This window comes from Rhinatrema bivittatum, chromosome 13, assembly GCF_901001135.1.
Source record: "Rhinatrema bivittatum chromosome 13, aRhiBiv1.1, whole genome shotgun sequence".
In the NCBI taxonomy this organism is placed as follows: Eukaryota; Metazoa; Chordata; class Amphibia; order Gymnophiona; family Rhinatrematidae; genus Rhinatrema; species Rhinatrema bivittatum.
The window spans coordinates 3151207-3173658 of NC_042627.1; the positions used below are offsets into that span (position 1 = coordinate 3151207).

Genomic DNA, 22452 nt, shown 5'->3' on the forward strand with positions numbered 1-22452 from the left:
GTCACACTCAAGGAAGAAGCCCTTGGGCCGCTGCAGAGTTGGTACTGCCTGATCCATGAGGACACAGAATAGGCCCTGTAGGTAGCAGCAGAGATACCCTTGGATGGGGTCAGGTGGTCCAAAGACTGAACTGACTCTTCCTCCACAGGTTGAGCTCTTGGAGAGACTCACTAGGGTCGTGACTGGAGTATGGCAGTGAGACAGACCAGGCAAAGGTCAGGGCAGGGAGCAAACAAGCAAGGCAAAGTCCAAAGGTGGACCAGGTCAGCAACAAGGAGGCTGTCTGAGATGGAAGGACAAGAAGGCAAGGCAGGGATCCGAGGATCGTTGGGAAGCCGGGAACACAGAGAGACATGGCAGGGCAGGCTGGAGGCCACAGAGGAACATGGCAGGGCAGGCTGGAGGCCACAGAGAGACGTGGCAGGGCAGGCTGGAGGCCACAGAGGAACATGGCAGGGCAGGCTGGAGGCCACAGAGACATGGCAGGGCAGGCTGGAGGCCACAGAGGAACATGGCAGGGCAGGCTGGAGGCCACAGAGAGACGTGGCAGGGCAGGCTGGAGGCCACAGAGAGACATGGCAGGGCAGGCTGGAGGCCACAGAGGAACATGGCAGGGCAGGCTGGAGGCCACAGAGAGACATGGCAGGGCAGGCTGGAGGCCACAGAGGAACATGGCAGGGCAGGCTGGAGGCCACAGAGGAACATGGCAGGGTAGGCTGGAGGCCACAGAGGAACATGGCAGGGCAGGCTGGAGGCCACAGAGAGACATGGCAGGGCAGGCTGGAGACAGAGGAGCAACTAGAACCACCAAGCAGCATAGGACACCTGTTGCTGAGGTGCCCCAGGAAGTCCTGGTTTCAGGACATATAAGAGGAGCTCCTGCATGCAAGAAGTGCTATATAAGGCCCTTGGCTGCTGCATGGAGTGGGATGCTATGCTGGAAGTGCTTGGAGGTAAGGGGTGTTACAACTGGGCTGATACTGAGAAATTGATTGAAATCTGTTTGTCTCCCATAAAACAATGGCTGCTGCACAATACATTGGCAAAACTGAATTCATAGCCATATAATGGTCTTACAGTAAATCCCTTCCTGCTACTATTACTTTAAACAATACAACTTTTTCCATCCCTCCCTATGTTAAAACCTTAGGAAGATTCAAGCCTATCGTTCCATCACCACATTAAAACAGTCATCAAAACTGAGTTCCTTAAATTGTAGGTTTTGTACAGTCTCAAACATTTTCTTGATTACTTCAGTTTTTGTCTAGTAGTTCAGGCTGTAATGTTTCCCTCATTAAGAACATAAGATCTGCCACACTGGGTCAGACCAAGGGTCCATCAAGCCCAGCATCCTGTTTCCAACAGAGGCCAATCCAAGTCGCAAGTACCTGTCAAATACCCAAACATTAGATAGAGCCCATGCTACTAATGCAGGTAACAAGCAGCGGCTTTCCCTATTGATTAATAGCAGTTTATGGACTTCCCCTCCAAGAATTTATTCAAATCTTTTTTAAACCCAGCTACAATAACTGCTCTAATTACATTCTCTGGCAATGAATGCTGTTTATTTGAGTTTTATTTATTTATTTATTTAAAAAATTTTCTATACCGTCATTAAGTTAAATACCATCACAACGGTTTACAGAAGGGCGCGATAAAGAGAAATATGGGTGGTATAGATTACAAATTACTCGTGTGCCATCATAGTACGGTAACAATTTAAAATAATAAACTAGGTGTGTAAATTAAACCTGATTGTTAGGAACAAATTGGGCAGCTTGATTTTAACATTAATATGCTTATGTAGGTTACTAAAAACTTCTAGCTTGGTGCATCCTTATCGCTCAACTATTTTTCTCCTTTTCTTTATCTTTATAAAATGCTTGTTTCCAGGCTACATATCGTAATTACCCTAATAGGTTAACGCATATATTATGTACCATAGTTTTCCTAATCTAATGGCAGTGCCACGTTGCATCCTTTCAATATATTACACTGCTCACTGACTGCTGCAGACTTCACTGCTGGAAGGGGCGTAGGGTTGCCATGCTGAGGGAATCCCTCCCACCACATGCATATATTCTTCTCTCATCACCTTACCCTCTTCCCTAGCCGCAAGTATTAATCTCCCTCTTCCTTATTATCCCTTCCTTGCTCTCCTCCCAGCTTTCACCCCCTCTCCTCTACCTTTCAGGCCCTTGTGACTTGTCACCCCTGTCAGCACTCAATCTTTTCTCATCAGCTCTCTGCCCCGGTGCACTCTCCTCTCCTCACTATCCAGAATTCATCCTGTCCTTATCACTATCTTCTCCCTCCTCCCTGCATTTGGTGTAGTTTAGTTTATTTCTTGATTAATCACATTTTTTTTTTTCAATTATAAATCAAAGCGATGTGCACCACTTAACCCGCTTTCTGCCTTCTGCCCTGTCCCACATCATTCATTTTGCCTGGTGCTGAGGCTCCTGCAGCCAAGAAGTCCATGATGAGCCGAGCTGTCACGGTCTCTGCAGCCCCTCCCTCCCCTGTCCCCATGCAAGCCGGTAACGTGTAAGATGGAGGGAAGAGGGGAGAACTCAGTTCTTGGGTCCTCTGCCTCCAATCTGATCCGCTGTGGTCCAGCTGCCTCCTGGCTGTCCAGCTGAGGGAAGCAGTTCTAAATTGGTCTTTTGCCGACAGCTAGCCCGGACAGATACAAACTGGTCAAACTGACTTAATATCGGTAAGTTGGCAAGCCTGGCAGGAAAAGGGTGGGAGGCTGGAAGAGCTCTCCCAGAGTAATGAATGTGATATATTGAGGGAAGGCTTTACTATAGGCCTCATACTGCCTCCTATTAGCAACTCAACAAGTGCTAGCCACTTGGCAACCCTGAGAGACACTTTCTCAGTCTCTGCTAGTGTACACAAGTGCCGGTCTTAGTTCCTGACTAAAGTTATGTTGTTATATTTTCTGCTCCCCTCGCTTACTAGGCAGATACTCACCTTTTAGTCTTGTTATTTATTTTTCTATACAGTTGTTTAGTAATGCACCATCACAACGGTTTACAGTGAGGCACGTACATTTACATTTGGTTGAACTCTTACTAACAATGTGCCAGAACATTTATCGGTAACATGTATTCACAATATAAGGTATATGTTGTGTGATCTGGATCTTCTCCTTTTCTATGATTAATATGAAAAACCATACAATAATTGTACTTTATACTGCAGTTCTCTTAAATTATTCTATTATAATGTTGAGTAAAAAAAGATATAATATACAGGTGCAGTACTTGATGACTTTAGCTTTGAGTAGATGTTTGTTTTTTTTTTGCTTGTTCATTTAAACTTCAAATTCTCCATTCTCATTGTAAAATGCTTTTTTGAAAAGCCATGTTTTTCAACTTTTTTTTAAAGAGTTTTAAATCTCTCTGTAATCTTGTTTCGAGTGGCAATGAATTCCATAGTCCTGGTCCGGCTAATGATAGGCCTCGTTCTTGTCACTTCTGCTGTGAGCTACTTGCTGTTTCAAAGGAAAGAGAATCCAGCAGATAAATACCAAGCAACGTTTGGCTCTGTGTCACCTTTGAACAATATATAATGCAAACAGGGTCCTTAGCAATGGGGAAGTGAGGGGGAAGTGGTGTCAGATAGTCGGTGGTGTTGAGGTAGGAAGGTAGGGTAGGCCTGGAAGTCGTTTTCTGTTGTTAAATTGCTCCATGACTCTTTTCACACACTACAAATAAATGTATACACCAGGATATGAATGAAATAGAGTTTTAATTTCTACAGAATCTTTCATATAAAGGTTAATAAAGGCTTTATACTCCTAGTAAATGAGACAGGATACAGTGCATAATAGGTTAGGAGGCATGAGGTTGAAGAGACGGTCTTGGGGTGTGGAGGCAGGAGGTCTTGAGATACTGCAGGCCTGGTTTGCTTCACTCTTCATGAACTCATATTTTAAAATCCCAGCTAAAATCTGCACCGACTGGGCCAGTTCTGGTGCTGCCCATATTGTTGTGACATTTATACAGTGCTCTGAGCTAGGACCTATCCAACAACACTTATAGGTACAATGAATCCCTGCCTCCGAGAGCTTACAATCTACATTGGTATCTAAGGCAATGGAAGATAGAGTGACCTGCCCGAGGCAGAGCCAAAAACAGGTCTCTGGATCCTACGTCCATTACTCTGCTCACTCCCTTTCAGCACTGTCCAGTCAGTCAGACTGGGATTTCTGGTTGCCAGCTGATTCTTTTCTGGTTACCCCACCGCGTGCACAGAATCCCTGGTTTTCATAGGGAAATTTGAACTACTTCCAGGAAGCAATGGGGCAAAACCAGGAGCGCCTGAGCCCGGGAGGAAATGGAGCCAGTCAGTAGTCCTACTGGGGTCCCAGCTGGCTGGAATCATTTCCGTCATCGAACGGTCTGGGCACCTGTGGGTCCAGGTTGGGTAGCGCAGTTCATGCTCCTCACAGGCAGTGCACAGCCTCACCACCCATCACTGGATGCAAAACCCAGATTGCTTCCTTTTCCTTAATATATAAAAGGCTATACTGGGAGTGGCTATATACCTTTCACGGGAAGTCACTCAGCTTGTTTGGTGCCACCTAAAGTGGAATGGAAGTGAAGCACAGGTCGAGGCCTTCCGTAAAGCAGCAGGAACGTCACAGCTGGAAGAGGAAAGCAAGAAGATGTTAGGGCTTAGAGACAAAGCAACTCAAGGCACTCATGTTGTGTCAATACAGGAAAATCTAGAATCACTGAGCCGGTGAGGGGACAAGTTATCCAGATATTCAGCAGGATAAACATCCCTCTGAGTCCACTCACCTAAAGTTAATGATTAGGTGATCCAGCCTTGTATGGATGAGTAACTTGCTACTTAATTGGATATCTTCAAAGATTAAGTAGCACAGTAAAAAACTAGTCCTTCTATTACTAAATCTAATACTAAATTACTAAATTTAGTAAATTACTAAATTACTAAATTACTAAATTTACTAAATTACTAAATACTAAATTACTAAATTACTAAATCTAATACTAATTACTAAATCTAATACTAAACTCTTCAAAAAGTGAACTCCTCCTAATCTCTTCTGAAAACAGTAACTTTGACACAAATCCTCCACCCAATTTACAAACGCCACAAGTAAGAAACTTAGGAGCCATCGTGGATAACAGGTTAAACCTAAAAGCATTCATAAATCAAACTACTAAGGACTGTTTCTATAAACTCCAAGTCCTAAAAAGAATAAGACCACTCTTCCATTTTCATGACTACAGAACTATTCTACAATCTATAATATTTGCTAAACTAGATTACTGCAACTCTTTACTATTAGGTCTTCCTTCATCTCACACTAAACCCCTTCAGATGGTCCAAAACACGGCTGCGAGAATATTAACAAACACACGGAGAAGAGACCACATATCACCAATCCTCAAAGACCTGCACTGGCTGCCAATTCACTACAGAATCATATATAAGTCCATAACCACTATTTTCAAAGCTATACATCAACAATCTCAGCTCAACCTTCAAATTCCTCTCAAAAAATTCACGTCCAAAAGACCAATCAGAGAGTCCTATAGAGAAACCCTACAAATACCACACTCCAAAACCATGAAGCACATAACCGCCAGAGACAGGGCATTCTCCACTGCAGGACCAACTCTGTGGAACTCTATCCCACCAGATTTGCGACAGGAACCATGCCTTCCTACTTTTAGGAAAAGACTTAAAACGTGGCTATTCATGAAAGCTTTTCCTGAACTAAACTGAACTTATTACATTATCAACCAGTCGCCCAGACTTTGCCTTAATCATGGTAATTAACATCCCTACCTCATAAGGGCAATTCATCAATGCTATAAGCACATTGACTGGCATATATATTCTTTTAATTTAAACCCCTGCTTCTTTTCTCAGATCCAAGTTATTTTATTCCCTTGTTTTATTGTAACTGCATTCCTTAGCCTTCTCTTGATCTATGTTTTTTACTACTATTATTATTATTATTATTTATTACTAAATGTTATTTTTTGATTTTGTTCCTATCCACTTGTTAATTGTGAACCGACATGATGCGATATTTATCGCGAATGCCGGTATAGAAAAACTTAAAATAAATAAATAAATAAATTATCCGAAAGAGTAAATAACCAATTCACATCTACTCGTTCAAGATCTCTCATAATCTTAAACATCTCTATCATATCCCCCCTCAGCCGTCTCTTCTCCAAGCTGAAAAGTCCTAACCTCTTCAGCCTTTCCTCATAGGGGAGCTGTTCCATTCCCCTTATCATCTTGGTTGCCCTTCTCTGCACCTTCTCCATCGCAATTATATCTTTTTTGAGATGCTGCGACCAGAATTAAGAACATAAGAACATAAGAAATTGCCATGCTGGGTCAGACCGTACACAGTATTCAAGGTGCGGTCTCACCATGGAGCGATACAGAGGCATTATGACATTTTCCATTTTATTCACCATTCCCTTTCTAATAATTCCCAACATTCTGTTTGCTTTTTTGACTGCCGCAGCACACTGAGCTGACTATTTCAATGTGTTATCCACTATGACACCTAGATCTCTTTCTTGGGTTGTAGCACCTAATATGGAACCCAACATTGTGTAACTACAGCATGGGTTATTTTTCCCTATATGCATCACCTTGCACTTATCCACATTAAATTTCATCTGCCATTTGGATGCCCAATTTTCCAGTCTCACAAGGTCTTCCTGCAATTTATCACAATCTGCTTGTGATTTAACTACTCTGAACAATTTTGTATCATCTGCAAATTTGATTCCCTCTCTCGCTGTATTCCTTTCCAGATCATTTATAAATATATTGAAAAGTAAGGGTCCCAATACAGATCCCTGAGGCACTCCACTGTCCACTCCCTTCCACTGAGAAAATTGCCCATTTAATCCTACTCTCTGTTTCCTGTCTTTTAACCAGTTTGTATCCCATGACTTTTTACTTTTCCTAGAAGCCTCTCATGAGGAACTTTGTCAAACGCCTTCTGAAAATCCAAGTACACTACATCTACCAGTTCACCTTTAACTACGTTTATTAACCCCTTCAAAAAAAGTGAAGCAGATTTGTGAGGCAAGACTTGCCTCACAAATCCATTAAACCATGTCTTTCTATATGTTCTGTGTCATACGGACATAGTGAGGGCAAAAGTACCGCCGGCGCCATTTTGAATATTGGCAATACGGCCCGAGTGCAGGAGGTCGCTCCCGGACCCCCGCTGGACTTTTGGCAAGTCTTGTGGGGGTCAGGAGGCCCCCCCAAGCTGGCCAAAAGTCCCTGGGGGTCCAGCGGGGGTCCGGGAGCGATCTCCTGCACTCGTGACGTCGGGTGAGAGGAATCAAAATGGCGCCGCCGCTACCTTTGCCCTGTCACATGGTAAGGGCAAAGGGCCACCGGCGCCATTTCTATTAACGCAGCCGTGGCCCGAGAGCGGGAGATCGCGCCGGGACCCCCCCACTGGACCCCAGGTAATTTAAAACATTTTGGGGGGGTTCGGGAGGGTGGGGGATTTGTTTTAAAGGGTCGGGGTGGGTTTTAGGGTTGTTTTGGTGTGCCGGTTTTCCCGCCCTCCCCCCTCCCACGATTTACGATTTTTTGACGATAAATCGGGGGAATTGCTATTGTATTGAGGCTCTAATGATTTTTGACGATTTAAAATATATCCGACGATTGTTTTAAATCGTCAAAAAACGATTCACATCCCCAATAAATATGTATAGATATAGATCTATGAGAGAGAGAGGAGAAAGTTTATGCATCCCTCTCCCACTAATCCACAACACTCTCAGTGATTGGAAATCAAAAGTTTCCAGGTATGGAAGGTGTGAATTATTTTATCCTTATTAGTTTTAAGTTTTGGATGCTGTTTGATGTGTCTGTTGTTTTGAAATATTTTATTAGTGTTTATACCTACTCCAAGGCACATGTTTATTTTTAGGCCTTAGCAGGCACATGGAGGCAGAATGCATAGCACTCTATTGTGTTACTCGTTTGTAATCCATCTAGCATGGGTTCCCAGTATAGGTGGGATAAAAATTGTTGGAAATAAATACATATTCTGCATGCCTGTTAAGGCCTCATTTAAATATGGGTCTACCCCAAGTGTAATACACACTTGCTAGCATGGGTGGGGTGCTATATTGTTAGTGCAGGCCGATCCTGAAAGTGCTCTCCGTTAGTGCACAGGCCCCTAAGTTTCTCTTGACAGCTACAGCTGGAGCCTTACCATCTGAGTGTATCTGTCTTCTTTGAGTGCCTTCCAGGCAAAGGCAACAATGCAGGCCGCAATGGCAATCTCCAGGAGCAGGAAAAGCAGGATGATGGCATTGATTCCAAAATCCAGGATCTGTAGAGTGAAACAGGAGACCCAGACTGTCAGGAACAGACCAGAAATCCATTTTGCTAACAGATGTTAGTATTTTATTTATTTATTTATTTATTTATTTATTTATTTATTTAAGATCTTTTCTGTACCGTCACAACGGTTAACAATAAGGCACATAAATTAATGTTACAAAATATATTGAGTTATACCTATTAAACAGGTGCCATAAAGGTTCGGTAACATAGCTTTATAATTATTATAATTTGTTAAATGTGATAAATCATGTCTAGATCTATCTGTATCCATTTTGAAAACAGTCATAGCTTGATAATTGAATCTTATCCTTTAGTGGAGCGAGAGAAAATAAAAATATGAAGACACATCTTGATTACGGAGATGTGTGTGGGAGTTTTAGTGTCCGCTCCCTGTACTATCCTGGTTTCTAATCTTCATTCTCCTTGTTATAAGCTTGTTTAAAGAGCCAGGTTTTTAAACTTTTTCTAAAGGTTTTGATGTCTCTTTGTAATCTGATCTCTAAAGGCCATGGTGTTCCATAGTATGGGTCCTGCTAAGGATAGTGCCCTTTCTCTTACTTGGACAGGCCCAAAAAGACCGGGGGGAGTAGCCGGAGGGCTACACCATTACAATAGATAGATAGATATCTCGGATTATCAGGTGATACCTTGTTATTGGCTATCTAAATACATTTCTTGACTAGATTTTGAAAGCTAAACTCTCTTCTTCAGGTGAGAATTCAAATGAACAACAGATGATATTTACCAGGAATTATAAATTGGTGTGGCTGCCATAAGTGAAGCATAAAAAGCATTCTAGTGATAAGGGGAAGGGGAAAAGTTAAAATGATCAGACACTTTAGAACTGACAAAAAGACTCCGAGAACTACGGCATTATGAGCCATAAAATTGTAACTACCTTCATCTTCTGATCACCCATCAAACTCTCCTTCCCCTTCCCACTCAACCCTTCCCCCTATCATCAGAAGGCCTTTTATGGTTTATTATGGCAGCCACACTACTGTATTTCCCTGGTAATGTCATCTTTGGCTCATTTGAATTTTGACCTGAAGAAGAGAGAATTTGATCTTGATAGCTACTCAACAACTGTAATAAGTTAGTCCAATAAAAAGGTATCACCCTTGGTTCATTGTAAACCGATCTGATATGACTCTTGTCATGAAGGTCGGTATATAAAATAAATAAATAAATAAATATGTATATGTAAAATACTATTGGACTTAAAGTGAATTTTTGTGTGCATGTTTGATTGTTTTGAACATTGAATTGTTTTATTTGCAATTTAAAAATCACTAAAAGTATGGTTAGATGTTTTGTGGGTCCAATGATTAAAAACTTTGAATTGAGAAGCAAGATGTTTTTTCATAGCTGCGATCCTGTTCTCCGAGTGCCCCTTATCAAATATTACGTAAAGTAGGGTTGTTGCCATGTTAGTCTACTTGAATGCACAGAGATAAAGGTTAACAAAAAATAAGAAGGCAAAAAATATTGTGCACTTAGCTTTTATGTTGCGTAACCCATTGTCAAACAAATGCCTTACACGGGCCTGAAATTAATGACCAGTCTTTAACCACATGAGTTTAACTGGATCTAAACTGCTCTGTGTCAGTCAAGTTAAGTTCCTGTCTCCCCTGCTTACATGGAATCTTTCTAATTCATGTCTTAGAGGGTGAGTGCATGTGTTGGACTGGGACGGGGCAGAGGACAGGTCACAGACAGGATGGAAAGGTTGCTATTACTGGAGTCTCACAGTCCCTACATGTAGCCAAATGAATTAAGTTATCCTAATAAAAAGGTATCACCTTATTGGATGGGGGGTTAGGGTAAGCAAAATACACAAATTAGCCTATCAAATGTATGCAAATATGTCATGGATAGTCATTGTGGACAGCCTGTTTGAGGGCTTAATGAACTGTATTTGAGAACCACTCATCTCATCACAGTGGCTTAGTCCTGCCTTCAGATTAGAAGAGGACTCTAGGCCATCGAGGCCTCCTTGATTACACATGTGGACCTTTAGCCCTGCTTTCCATGTTACCATATAGATAGTGGAAGAGAGCTGGAACTGACTCACTCGATGCCTGACAAGCACGGCGCCTGCAGGAAGTGAACTCTACTTACATAAACCATGGAACTACAGTCTAGGTAGAACCAAGTGTCATCTTCCGCTGTCATGCACACCCCAAGAGCTGCATTAATTGTCACAGAGAAGATGATCATAGCAACCAGTCCAGCGACGAGGCTCAGTAGATTGGATCCCAGACTCGCTTTCACCTAAAGCAATCATGTCAGTCAGTAAATCCTTCTTAGTCAGGTAAGAGACAAAGAATCAGATTAGGAACAGGTAAAAGGGTTTGGTGAAACTTCACTTGGTCAACACAGGAAGAATATGGAGAATACTGAGACAATTCGCAGAGTTGCCAACTGGCTCCAGATTTTCAGGACAGGCCGATCCAGTGCTGGTTTTACCCCATTGCCTGCAGGGACTTGTAGTCTTCACTTTCCTTAGGGACTGCAAGAGGGACGCCAGAACTACAGGTCCCTGAAGGCCGTGAGGTAAACCCTGCGAGTGAGAGGGATTTCACTATTTGGCATATTCACTTCTGGAAATAGAGGTTAAGCGGGACTGCAGTAACAACGCGTAGTTATTTGAGAGGAGAACATCTTGATTTATGCAGTGCATTCAATGCCAGAACTAGCAAACCAGAGGGCAAAAAATGATTTAAGTTACATTTACCTTAAAATGAGGAGTCTGTTTTCTAAGTCACGGTAATTTCCCCAGAGGTAAAACAGCATCAGAAAAATACTGTGGCTTAGCTGAACCCCAGCCTCAGTGCACGAGGACGTCCTCCCATCCCAAGGCTGCTGTGTTTTACAGGGCCCGAGTGGCCCAGGCAGTGCCCCCCACCCCCCCCATCTCCCTCAAGCGCCGGCCTTCAAGGATGGCAAAATAAAAATACAAAGTTCTCAGTTTCCTGCCCCCGTCTTCCTTTCTGAATCTCCCCGCACCTCCGCTCTTAGCCCAGGGGGTCCAGTGGAGCCAGGATGCCCCCTAGGGCTCTGGGCTAAGTGAATGCAGGCCCCCAGCGCAGGATCACAGGATATTTACTCAAGGGCAGGAAAGAAATAGCAAAATCAATGAGAATTAGAAGTTAAGGAAGCAGGACTTGACCTGGCAGAATGCATTCTTCTGATTTAGGGCCATGATGTGCAGGGTTAACAGTTAGGACAGCTTTCTCTTGCATATCCATCTCTGCTCATTTGCTTGCAAAACCCCGCACATCTGGGTGCAATGGCCCAGATGTGCAAGGGCGCTCATAGGTGTAAAGGCAATTAACAGCAGACTGTAGGGAAGGTCAGCGCATGCCTTCACTTGGAGCCAGGGATGTGGTTATGGTCCACACAGGGAGAATATGGAGACAATTCAAAGAAGTTATTCCCATCCAAGCCACCTGCATGCATTTCCTCCTCTGCACATAAAGTGTAAACCCTTCCCTAGCTCTGCTGTCACCTGTACAGGCCCCGTGCACGCAGACGGGCAGGCTTGTTAAAGGCCTGGAAAGTTCACCTGCCTGAGGCGAGGACATGCGAGGGAGCAGTTCAAAGAATAAGTAAAAAGGATTGCACATAATCACCAGAAAAATATTTTCTTTTTTCTCCACTGTGACAGAAAGGCTTCCTGAAATAAGGAGCTGTCAGAAAGAGAAGAGAGAAAATCCGTTAGCATTCGTGGAAATGAGCTGAAACCCGGAGACGCTCCTCAGAGGCCCCCATTCACTGCCCTCCTCCCCAGACCAATCCCAGCACTCAGTCCACCTCTTCCCTTCCACCCCCCCCTCCACTGACTAACCCCAGCGCACTCCAATGGAAATGACATTGGATAAAGACCAAAACTCTCCATCCAGTGTGTGCAGCAAGGCTGCTCTGTGCAGGTTACCCCCATGCCTCCTATTCAGGGTTGTAACGGCTGCTCCCATGCAGAAACGTTACACCTAAGCTAGGGATCCTCTGTGTTTATCTCACGCCCTTTTGAATTCCATTGCCACTGTTGTCTTCACCACCTCTTCCTGAGTCTGCCTCCTTGGAGTTTCATATTATGACCCCTAGTTCTACGGCCTCTTAAGCGGTTTGATTCTTTGTGGGATTTAGAAGTCTGTATCATATCCCTCCTGCCTCTTCTCGCCTCTGGGGTTTACATATTTAGGCCCTTCCTATGGCTTTTGGTGCAGATCTTAGGCCATTTTGGTTGCCCTTCTCTGGACCTCTTCAGTCCTGTCCTTATACATTTTGAGATATGGTCTCCAGAACTGAACACAGTACTCCAGGTGAGGCCTTAACAAATTCAGAGGCATTATCACCTCTATTTTCCTGCTGATTATTCCTCTCTTCATGCAGCCTAGCATCTCTCTGATCCAAGATACCGCCTTGTCACATTTCTTCTCTACCTTCAGATCATCAGACACTATTACCCTGAATTCTTTCACCCAATCTATGCCCATCAGTGTCTTGCTCCCCATCACATATATGTTTGTTTGATTATGGCACCCCGAATGTGTGACTTAGCTGCCAAACCTTCAACCACTTCTCACTTTTCACTCTCTCTACTCCTTCACGGTTACCTCTCTGTTGTAGACATTAGGGTCATTTGCAAAAAGACAAACTTTTCCTTCTGACTCCCGCAATATCTCTCACAAAGATATTGAATAGAACTGGTCTCAGAACTGATCCTTGAGGCACTCCACTTCTTTCCTCAGAGTGAGTCCCATTTACCACTGCGCACGGTCTTCTGTCAACCAATCAATTTCTAATCCATTCCACCACCTTGGGAGCTACTCCCAGGCTGCTGAGATGGATGGTAATACACCCCCTTTACTATTTTATTCCCTTTTTCACCTGTAATTTCTATCCAAAAAGATTCAACATTGCATTTTGTTTCCTGCAGAACTTTTATCCTGTTTGATTCAATGCTCTCTTTAACATATAGTGCCAGCCCTCCACCAATTTGATCCATCCTATATAATTTGTACCCTGGTATCAGTGTCCCATTGGTTATCCTCCTTCCACCAGGACTCTGAGATGCCAATTATATATATATATATATACCTTTTTGTCCAGTGCTATACACTCCAACTCTCCCATCTTATTTTTTAGACTTCTAGCATTTGTAAAAAGACATTTCAAAGTATCTTTTTTTTAATTTTTATTAACAACCTGATAAACTGTTGCTTGAAAAACAGAAATTTCTCACAGAGGCTCATCCAGTTTTTTTTTTCAAAGGAAAATGATACAGCTTAATGCTATTATAGAAGTGTGCTTTAGTTTTTCAATAAAACTGGACCTGGGCATTTGGTAAATGATTATACTGATGTGCACAGCGCTATATAAAGAGAGTGCAATTTACACAATAAGATATGATACCGACTAATAGCCTCTAAGTGATGTATATATATAGAGTCGAGTTAGGTGTGATTTGGATTCAACCATTGTTTTTGTTAAACAAAAAAATCAACATATTATAGGAAAGAAGAATCCTGTAAATATTGCTGATGGTGGGTGATTCAGGACCATTCACTTAAAATATACTTCAACAAATCTTTTCTAAATAAGCAGGCATACATTTACTCACCAGAAATCCTGTCCAGAAGTATACTCCGCTGGATGCAGTCAGGAGGGTCTCATCTGCTGTTGTTATAATGATTCCAAACAAGATGTGCGTCATTCCAAGGAAGATCTGTATAGTCTGGAAGAAAAGAAGGCATGGGCATCCAGCGGTTACTAGAGTACAGTTTTCCAGCCTCTTGATTCCAAAAACATTGCTAGCATCCCCATAAACACTAGCTTGTCAGACTCAACGTCATTCCTGGTATTATCCCAACCATCCTCTTTGCTTATGTGTGGCTTTCCCTACCATTAATCATTCTCTGCTTCTTTATTGCTTACAAGAGATTGCACTGACTCCGCTCTTTCCTGGTTTAGATCATATTCGGGTACTCGTTTCTTCCAGGTTGAGTGGGACTCTCAGTTGTCTCTATGCCTCTTCTCTTAGGAGTATCGCAAGGCTCTCTGCTTGCTCTCCTTCTTTTCAATATCTTTCCATCTCCTTTGGTCACGCTACTTCAAGGCCTTGACTTCAGACCATCTACTTATGCAGATGATATTCAAATCACTGCATTTATCAGTCCTAAAACGTTCATCTCGCTTATTGATCTTAATAACTGTATCGATCAGGTGGCCCGTTGCTTACATACCCATACAGTTAATCCATCTGCGGATTAGTACTTCGGCCACAGATAAGTTTTGATCTTGGGTACCCCTATTGCTCTAAAAAATTGTTGTTACCTTATGGTACTGATAAAAGGTCGCCCATAAGTTTGGGTAGAGTTGAGCCATTGAATAAGAGTTTAAGTATTTCAGAAATTTTAGATGTCTCAGAGCTACTTTATTAGTGACATTTAATTCTAAAGCTGCTAAACATATGACATTAAGACTTTTCTTTAGACTAAAAGATACTTATTTCTTAGGACATAAAATTGCCATATTTCCTGATGTTGGTGTGTGGTGCATAAAGCACACAGAGGAACAACATTTATCTATAGATCTACATCTATCTATATATCTACATATCTATATATATATATTGCATAAGGCTAATGCAAAGATTAAAAATGTTTGTTTGTGTTTTGTGTGAGATTTCCCTGCTCATTTCTTGCTATGAGATCTTTCTGCCTGTTTCCCTGCAGTTACTAAGACAAGAACTGAGAAAAAGCCTTTTTGTGTTGAAAGCTGTGACTCTTTCTGCTTGCTCCCTGCTAAGATTAGTGCTTCCTACTGCTCTGAAACTCTGTGTAAAAGTGCATGGCTAGGAGTAGCATAAACAAATCCAGGCGCAGTGCTGCTGTGAGCAAATGAGCAGGAGAGTAAGACTTCATCTTTTATAATTCTATTACTTTCTATATTGCTGGAAATAGAATAGATAGTGTAAAGTGTGTGCACCGGAAAAGAATAAAATGGTGAAGCCAGGAAATAAAACTGAAAGGCAGATGGGGAAGCCACAGACAGTCAGGAAAAGAAGGGCATGGATATTATTGTGTCAGCATCAATAAGAGGGGAGAAGTAGGGACCGAAATGTTTCTTCTTCCCCGATGATGATAAGAGGTTGATTGGTTGCACGGTCGCTGGCACCCCCCTCCTTGTCGTTACCTGGGGTGGATTGCCCTCTTTGCTCCACCCTTAGCATGCTCTGGATCTGGGGAAAGGCCATTACCAAAAGGGTACAGGGATCACACCATTCACTCTCACAAAATAGCCAAAAATCTTAATTAATTCTCTATAAAAGGGAGGCAGATCCTCACAGGCAGGGAATATACTGTTGGAATCTCCTCGGTGACAGACATTTTGAGGGGCTTGAGTAGGCCTCACTCAAACCCAGGAGAAATATAAACTAGCTCCTCACTCCGATGCTAACTCATACTGACCACATCTGCTTCTAGCCTAGCCCTTCCAAGTGGACTGAGACCACCAATCACAGACAAGCTCAAGGGGAGGCGTATGCCAATGGATGGTGTCCCACCTAACTTATTACATTTCCTAATGGGCAAGGATCTAGGGCTATCTAGTGACCAACCAGGTGGTCACCACACAGTAATTAGGCTGGTAGATGTGGGAAAGCTGGTGCTTATCCCTGGAAGTGATACAAGAAATAGATCAACTGTTCGGGATTTGCCGGGTACTTGTGACCTGGCTGGCCACTGTCAGAGACAGAAGGCTGGGCTCACTGGACCATGGTGTGTCCTAGCATGGCACGTCTTATGTCTGACCTGAGGACAACGACAGCTCTCCCAATCACTTCCTCCTGCATCACTTACTTTTGAGTCAGGAGGGGCAGGGGATCCTGCAGGAGGCTATTAGCACCAATACATTTTCTTGGGGGTGAGAGGGATGACAGCAGGGGCCTGGCAGCCTTCTGCAGTACTTGGAATGTGGGTATGTGAGAGAGGACTAAGCCTCTGATTTTCAGCATTAGTGAGCATCCCTACATCGAGCCAGATGAATTAGCTAGATTTAGGGAAATTTTCAGCTGAAAACCTAGTCGGTTGGGTTCAGCTAAAAATTCTCCTTAAGAAAATGTGCTAAAATTATCCCATTATCTTCACCATTCACCAGATCTTTGAATATCTTCTAATTTGCTCTCTCCAGCATCGACATCGCCACTCTCTATGTTCTGCCACTCAGCCAGTTCCTCACCCAATTTATAGCTTTGTGCTCTATTCCCAGTCATTCAGCTTGCTTACTACTCTTTCATGTTGAAGCCTTGAATATTTAAACTAAAAAACTCCACGTACATCCGATTGTGGGTGGAGAAAGGTGGAACAATAGCAATCACTCAGAGATATACCAACAAATCTCAGCGAATCAATTATGAATAAAGACACACTACATTATAATGACCATCATACTAGGTATCATCGTGAGTGAAACCACTTTCTGACTCAACCTTATAGATAATCATGGGTCATAAAGAAATCCGATATTTCAATCCAAGGTTGCATATTTTTTTTCAAGAATTTTTTGTTGCAAATAAAATGTTAATTACAAAAAAGAATGTGATGTTGTGGTGTACAATAGTTCACTTTCAGCAAACTGCGGAAATGAACACTGGGCTGTATACGCTATATGCTACGTTAAAATATAGCGCACTTCTTTGCCCCTTGAAGTAGAACAGCATGTCCGAAACATGGTCCCATGTCGGGCGATAGACTTTGGGCATTAGCAGAGACGTTCTATGGAGAACATTTGGCCGTGAACGTTGAAGATAATATCGCATTTTGCTGAAAGTGAACTATTGTACATCACAACAGCATCACCCTTCGCTGAAAGTGAACCATTATGCACCATAATATCTAGAGATAAGCGGTTATATATCTTTTATAGCACATTCTTTTTGGTAATTACTATTTTATGTACAATGAAAAATTCTTGAAAAAAATATGCAACCTTGGATTGAAATATCGGATTTCTTTATGACCTATGATTATATATAAGGTTGAGTCAGAAAGTGGTTTCACTCACGATGATACCTAGTATGATGGTCATTATAATTCAGTGTGACTTTATTCATTATTGATTTGTTGAGATTTGGTGGTATATCTCTGAGTGAAGCCTTGAATATTGGCATTGCTGCTCACAAGTTTCAAACCTGTGCTTATTTAGCCTCGTTTTGTTTCAGCCTCCTATGTGGAACAGTGTCAGAAGTCTTACTGAAGTTCAGATAGACAATGTCTACTGCACCTCATTAAAGAATTCGATCAGATTTGCTTTGTGAAACCGTGCAGTCTGGTGTCCGCTAATATATTTGTTTCAAAGTGCTGCATTATCTTTTTCTTGTAGTATTGTTTCCATAGTTTTGCTGACTAGTGAAGTTAAGCTATCAGCTCTGCAGTTTCCTGCTTCCTCTTTGCTCCTGCTTTTGTGTTGTGGGACTTCATCCACTCTCTCCCAGTCACTCAGAAAATCAGAGTGCAAGCAGATTTTTATAATCAAATCAGGGTATCGTCATATTTCCTCCAAGCATGCACGGAAGACGTTACAGCAGGAGAAGGGACAGATTTATTTGTTCACTATTTTGTATGTTCTGCTCAGTGGCAGTCAAGTTTGTGGGAAGGAAAAATAAGCTTACCCCTAATACAATGGGCTGGCTTTTCTTAAATATCTTGATTGCATGAGGGACGAAGCGCTGTTCAGGAGGTGGTCGGATATTCTGGCTGAGCTGGACTAACCGAGGGTCATTCTGTGAGAGAACTTGTGTGATCACTTGCACGTTCTCTGCATTTGCTGCGTTGGCCATTTCTTCTCTCTTTGTCTCTCTCCTTCTGGAAAAAACACACAGGATATGCAACTGAGTTCTGAAAAGGGATGGCTCGTCTGTCAGTACAGCAATCAGTTTTGGCGTTGATAAAGTGAATAAATGGATATCCAAGTGCCAGTGCTTGTCACCTGTACCAGCACTTATATATTCAGCCTCTTAGACGAGAGCTCCTCCTGCTGGAGGCTTTTGGGGGTTGGGAGTAGGGGGAACTTCTGGGTATGACATACACTATAGACCTGATATCAAGCGGGCAATGAAGGTCCAAAAATGTGGTCTGCATTATAAGTGAGCTTCTGTTATATCGAGTTTATATATTTTCTTCTAATAGATAAGAAAGATGTTATAATTTTTACATTGCATAAAAAAATGAAATAAAAATTAGCTTTAAAAAAAAAGGTCATCCCTGGTTCTAAGCTCCCCTGGTTGAAAGCCCCTCCCAAGAGATTCAAGCCCCCCTCCCCCACCACCCTTAGAATACGTTCCTGCTGGTCTGGTGGCCCCTCCATCCCTCGCCCATATCTTACAATAGCTCCCTGCTGTCTAGTTGGGCCCGAAGCGATGTGATGGGCCACAGGCCAGTCAGTGCCATTTTGTAAGGTGGTGGGAAATGGCCGGAAGGCTAGGGCTGCTCTGGGCCCCTCTAGACTAGCAGGGACCAATTCTAAAGTATAGGGGAGTGCAGAAGGTGGGTGGTGGGGCCATCGGCAGGGACTTATTGTAATGAAGGGTGGGTCTGGGGAGCGGGGGAGGAGAACTGAGAGGGAGTTTGGGAAGGGGCTGGGGCGTCGCCCTATGACTTTTTTTATTTTTATTTCTTTACTCTTGGCCCTGCTGGGCTGTCTTGACCGGTGGCAGGGGGTGGGTTGCCTTACAGATGTAGCTGGTTCTTGAAGATGATGACAGCCTTTGAGCACAATCTGAATGATCTTGCATTATATCTGCTCGGCAGTGTACATTTTTTAAAACTTCTTGGCAGGCAGGGGAATGGCCTGCCTGCCAAGAATAGAAAAATGACTTAAAATAAAAATCCAAAAAGAAAGAAGGCAGGAGGTTTTCCCTGGCTTCTAAAAAGTTTGGCTGGCATCCTTGGAAAAATGTTCAAGCCCTGATTCAAATTCTGGGGTCAGCTTAGTCACAGCAATGCAAACTCCTCCACTACTAGGCACTTAGGGCCTGATCCACTAAGGCTTTTGTCCTGTTTGTGATAGGGGAAAAGACCCCTTAGTGAAATAACACAAAACCCTGCAGAAAGCACCGATGAGGGAGATTTACCAATCCTACCCAGGAAAGGAGAGCACTGCAAACATAGCCACCTGCCCTAGAGCATCAATATACCTCCTACTGGCATCCCTGGGAACTCTCCGGATTTAGCCCGGAGACTCCGGAAATTTCGACAAATTTCCAGAGTCTCCGGGGCAGGAAGGTAAAATCTCCGGGCCGCCGCTATTTACACATCTCTCGCGCTGTCGACGGCTTCAATGAGAAAGAGAGGAAGAGAACTAATAAAGGCAAACACGGTGACCGTGTGTACAGCACAGTAAGAGCCCACGTGCAACTCAGGCTGGGCAGGGTTTCACTGGTCTGATGATTAACATTAAATATTGATACTGCTTATATGGATTGAATAACAGTGATGAACTGGTGATTAAAGCAATGGCTATGAATATGTAAATGATAATTAATGATGGTGAGATCCCCCCTCCCCCAGCTAATCTTGAGAAACCTCAGGGTGAGCAGAATTCAAATGTTCCCAGGTATGGCGACTGGGAAAACGGAGCAAGCCGCTCTGCTACAAAGCCCTGCGCAGAAACTACCTCACTTGGGTCACACGGGCAGAACCGGGGCCTTCAGCTAACACAGGACAAGGGACCGCAAATTAGAAATGGAAACCCCAAGAAGCCGCAGTCTGCACGCAGTGCAACCCTGGACGTCCAGAAACAGAAATGCATTTCTTCCAGCAGTGACCAAAGCACAAAGAGAAGAGAACTCCCAACTCCCTACAAAAAAACGAGCAGGGGAAAACTCTGTATGAGCCAGCAGAATAAATAGTAACCTATCATCAGAACAGAATCGTAATCGGACCGGCACCAGAACCCGGGCACTTCTCTTCTGGACTTTGTCAGTCTTTCCTTATTCATTACTCGCTGATCCAAAGAAAAGAATGCTGGTAGCAGATTACATAATTTGGATAATATCACAGGGACAGGAACACAGACCCAATAAATACTTAACCAAAGGCAGGCCGGACCAGCCACCACAATACAATATAAAACTGCAATTGCTCGTTATTATCTGACAGGCTCAATCCCGAAACCACCAGCCCAGCTCATTGTTTTAAACTCTCTGCCTCCTGATGGATATCCAGTGGCAAAGCATTGCAGAGCAAATTTGGCGGCATCTCCAACTCTGTCGTGCTAAGGAAGCCTCGTGAATTGAGAGAAAGTTTCACAGAGACAGTGCAGTGGTTTTATTGGTGCTGGAATGTGCTTCGGAGCGAGAACAGTACCTGAATGCAATCCACTCTGAAGTGCTGAAAAAGGTGTGAAAAGTGGAATATAAAATGAAAACTTTACAGCAAACAGAGCCAACATGTAGCATCTCCTCTTCTCCTCTCCCCCAGCTCTGCCCTCCCCGGAGCTCTCGCCCACTTTATTGTAGTAATACGGCGTAGCAAAGGGACTGGCGGCCAGCACCTCTCTTATATTTGCAGAGATGGAGGTAAATACTGGGCACAGTTGGCTTTGGAGGACATTAGCAGGGTACAGTATAAGCAGGATGCATCATAAAGATAGTTCCCAGTGAGAATACGAACCAGTAGCAGGTTCCCATTTACTCCAGAGGGTCTGAAAGCTGCTATAGGAAATAAATGAATGGCAATCTTTGTATAAAAAGACAAAACATGTTCATCTCAAATTACTAATTGATGGAATTTAGGGCCCAGCCAGAACTTTTGAGTAAAACGCAAGACCATTACTCTCCCTCTCAACTCGCGCCAAAGATTAACAGTGCAGGCCCCTCAGTGGGGAGTTAGTGGTGTCCTGGTGCTCAGGAGAGCTCCCTGGCTTACCTTCCTCACTCCTCTGCTCTCCCCTTCTTGACAGCACGGGCTGTTTACTGCTCTCCTCCGCTTTCCCCTTGCTCGTACTGGGAAGGATTTGGTGCTCAGCCAAGAAGAGGAGGAGGGGGAGAAGGAACCAGCACCAATCTTCTGCCTCTTGTGCCTGAAAAGAGTCGTTTCCTGTCAGCAGTTTTTGCTGGAAGAGGAAACGCTGATTCTGTGCTCACGAGACTTCCCTGGTGCATTACCAAAGACAGTTTTTTTTATTTATTTCTATTGAGCAATGTTTCTCAATTTGCCTGAATGTGTCCAGGCGCTTTCCTGTAAGCACAGGAAAAACTGGCACGCTGTGCTTGCCAACCTTTGTATGAAAGACGTCAGTAGATGATGGCAAATCTTGCAGAACTGTCCCAGGACGCTGGAGATGCCCTTTCTAATGACGGGCAAATCTTCAGAGATATGGGATATCAGGATACAGAAACACGTGTGGCCATCATTTTCGCTAGCTTATTAGCCCCTGATGAAGGAAGATTTTTTCGAAACAGGAATCGTGTCGGGCGATTGGGCTGCCTGTTTTCAGAAAGGCTTGTAATATGGGCGCATTTTAAAGAACTCCAAGATAACCGTCTGCATTAAAACTTTTTTCATTGAAGGCTTTAAATGTATTAATCAAAAAAAAATATAAAAGAGAGCAATGATTGCCAACAAATCGAGTTTTGGTCACTTTAATGGTTTAAGTGAATAAGATAATGCCTCACTAACCAAACCTAAGTGATTTCCATTCCATCCTGACTTTATAAGAGGGTCTCAAGAAAAGAACCAAGAACCTTGTCTTCTGTCTGATCAGCCCTGTTGTATGTGGTTTTTGTTCTATATAAATCCATTCTCTGATGAAGCACTTTGTTCTATATAAATCCATTCTCTGATGAAGCACTTTGTCAGAGTTGTAAAGGCCTAGCCGATTGAGGCAGGGGAACTCATAACTGGGCAGGCTTGCTGCAGCCAACTCGGGGAGGGGGGCCATGCAGCCAGTGGGGCTCCCCGGCTAATTTAAATCCATAATCAAATAACGAGCCCAAAACACCTCGGAATTCTCAGGACAAGTAAATAATATATATATCGCCGAAAGCCCTCAGTAATA

General features: G+C 43.2%; 1 protein-coding gene across 2 annotated transcripts; it reads right to left on the bottom strand.

Moving 5' to 3' along the window:
* Nucleotides 1–3740: 3740 nt before the first annotated feature.
* On the bottom strand, nucleotides 3741–21501 carry LOC115075244 (membrane-spanning 4-domains subfamily A member 15-like). Of its 2 annotated transcripts, none has more exons than XM_029575537.1 (7): nucleotides 21321–21501; nucleotides 18065–18254; nucleotides 14015–14128; nucleotides 12024–12080; nucleotides 10510–10662; nucleotides 8255–8374; nucleotides 3741–4657 (listed from the first exon to the last, which is right to left on the bottom strand). In XM_029575537.1, the coding sequence occupies exons 2-7, from the start codon at nucleotides 18230–18232 to the stop codon at nucleotides 4652–4654; spliced, it is 618 nt and encodes a 205-aa protein (XP_029431397.1). In that variant the 5' UTR covers nucleotides 18233–18254; nucleotides 21321–21501; the 3' UTR covers nucleotides 3741–4651. The 2 variants fall into 2 exon arrangements, with proteins under 2 accessions (XP_029431397.1, XP_029431396.1); XM_029575536.1 differs by having other exon boundaries at nucleotides 18065–18257; nucleotides 21321–21500.
* Between the last annotated feature and the right edge of the window lie 951 nt (nucleotides 21502–22452).

What these genes read in the sequence shown, in the direction of transcription:
- LOC115075244 (XM_029575537.1), bottom strand. Translation starts at nt 18,232, where the DNA reads ATGGCCAACGCAGCAAATGCAGAGAACGTGCAAGTGATCACACAAGTT. An exon ending in GCCAGCCCATTGTATTAGGG is followed by an intron (nt 14,129 to 18,064) that starts GTAAGCTTATTT and finishes CTTTTCTTCCAG; the next exon opens with ACTATACAGATCTTCCTTGG. An exon ending in ACTGTAGTTCCATGGTTTAT is followed by an intron (nt 8,375 to 10,509) that starts GTAAGTAGAGTT and finishes TTCACTCTACAG; the next exon opens with ATCCTGGATTTTGGAATCAA.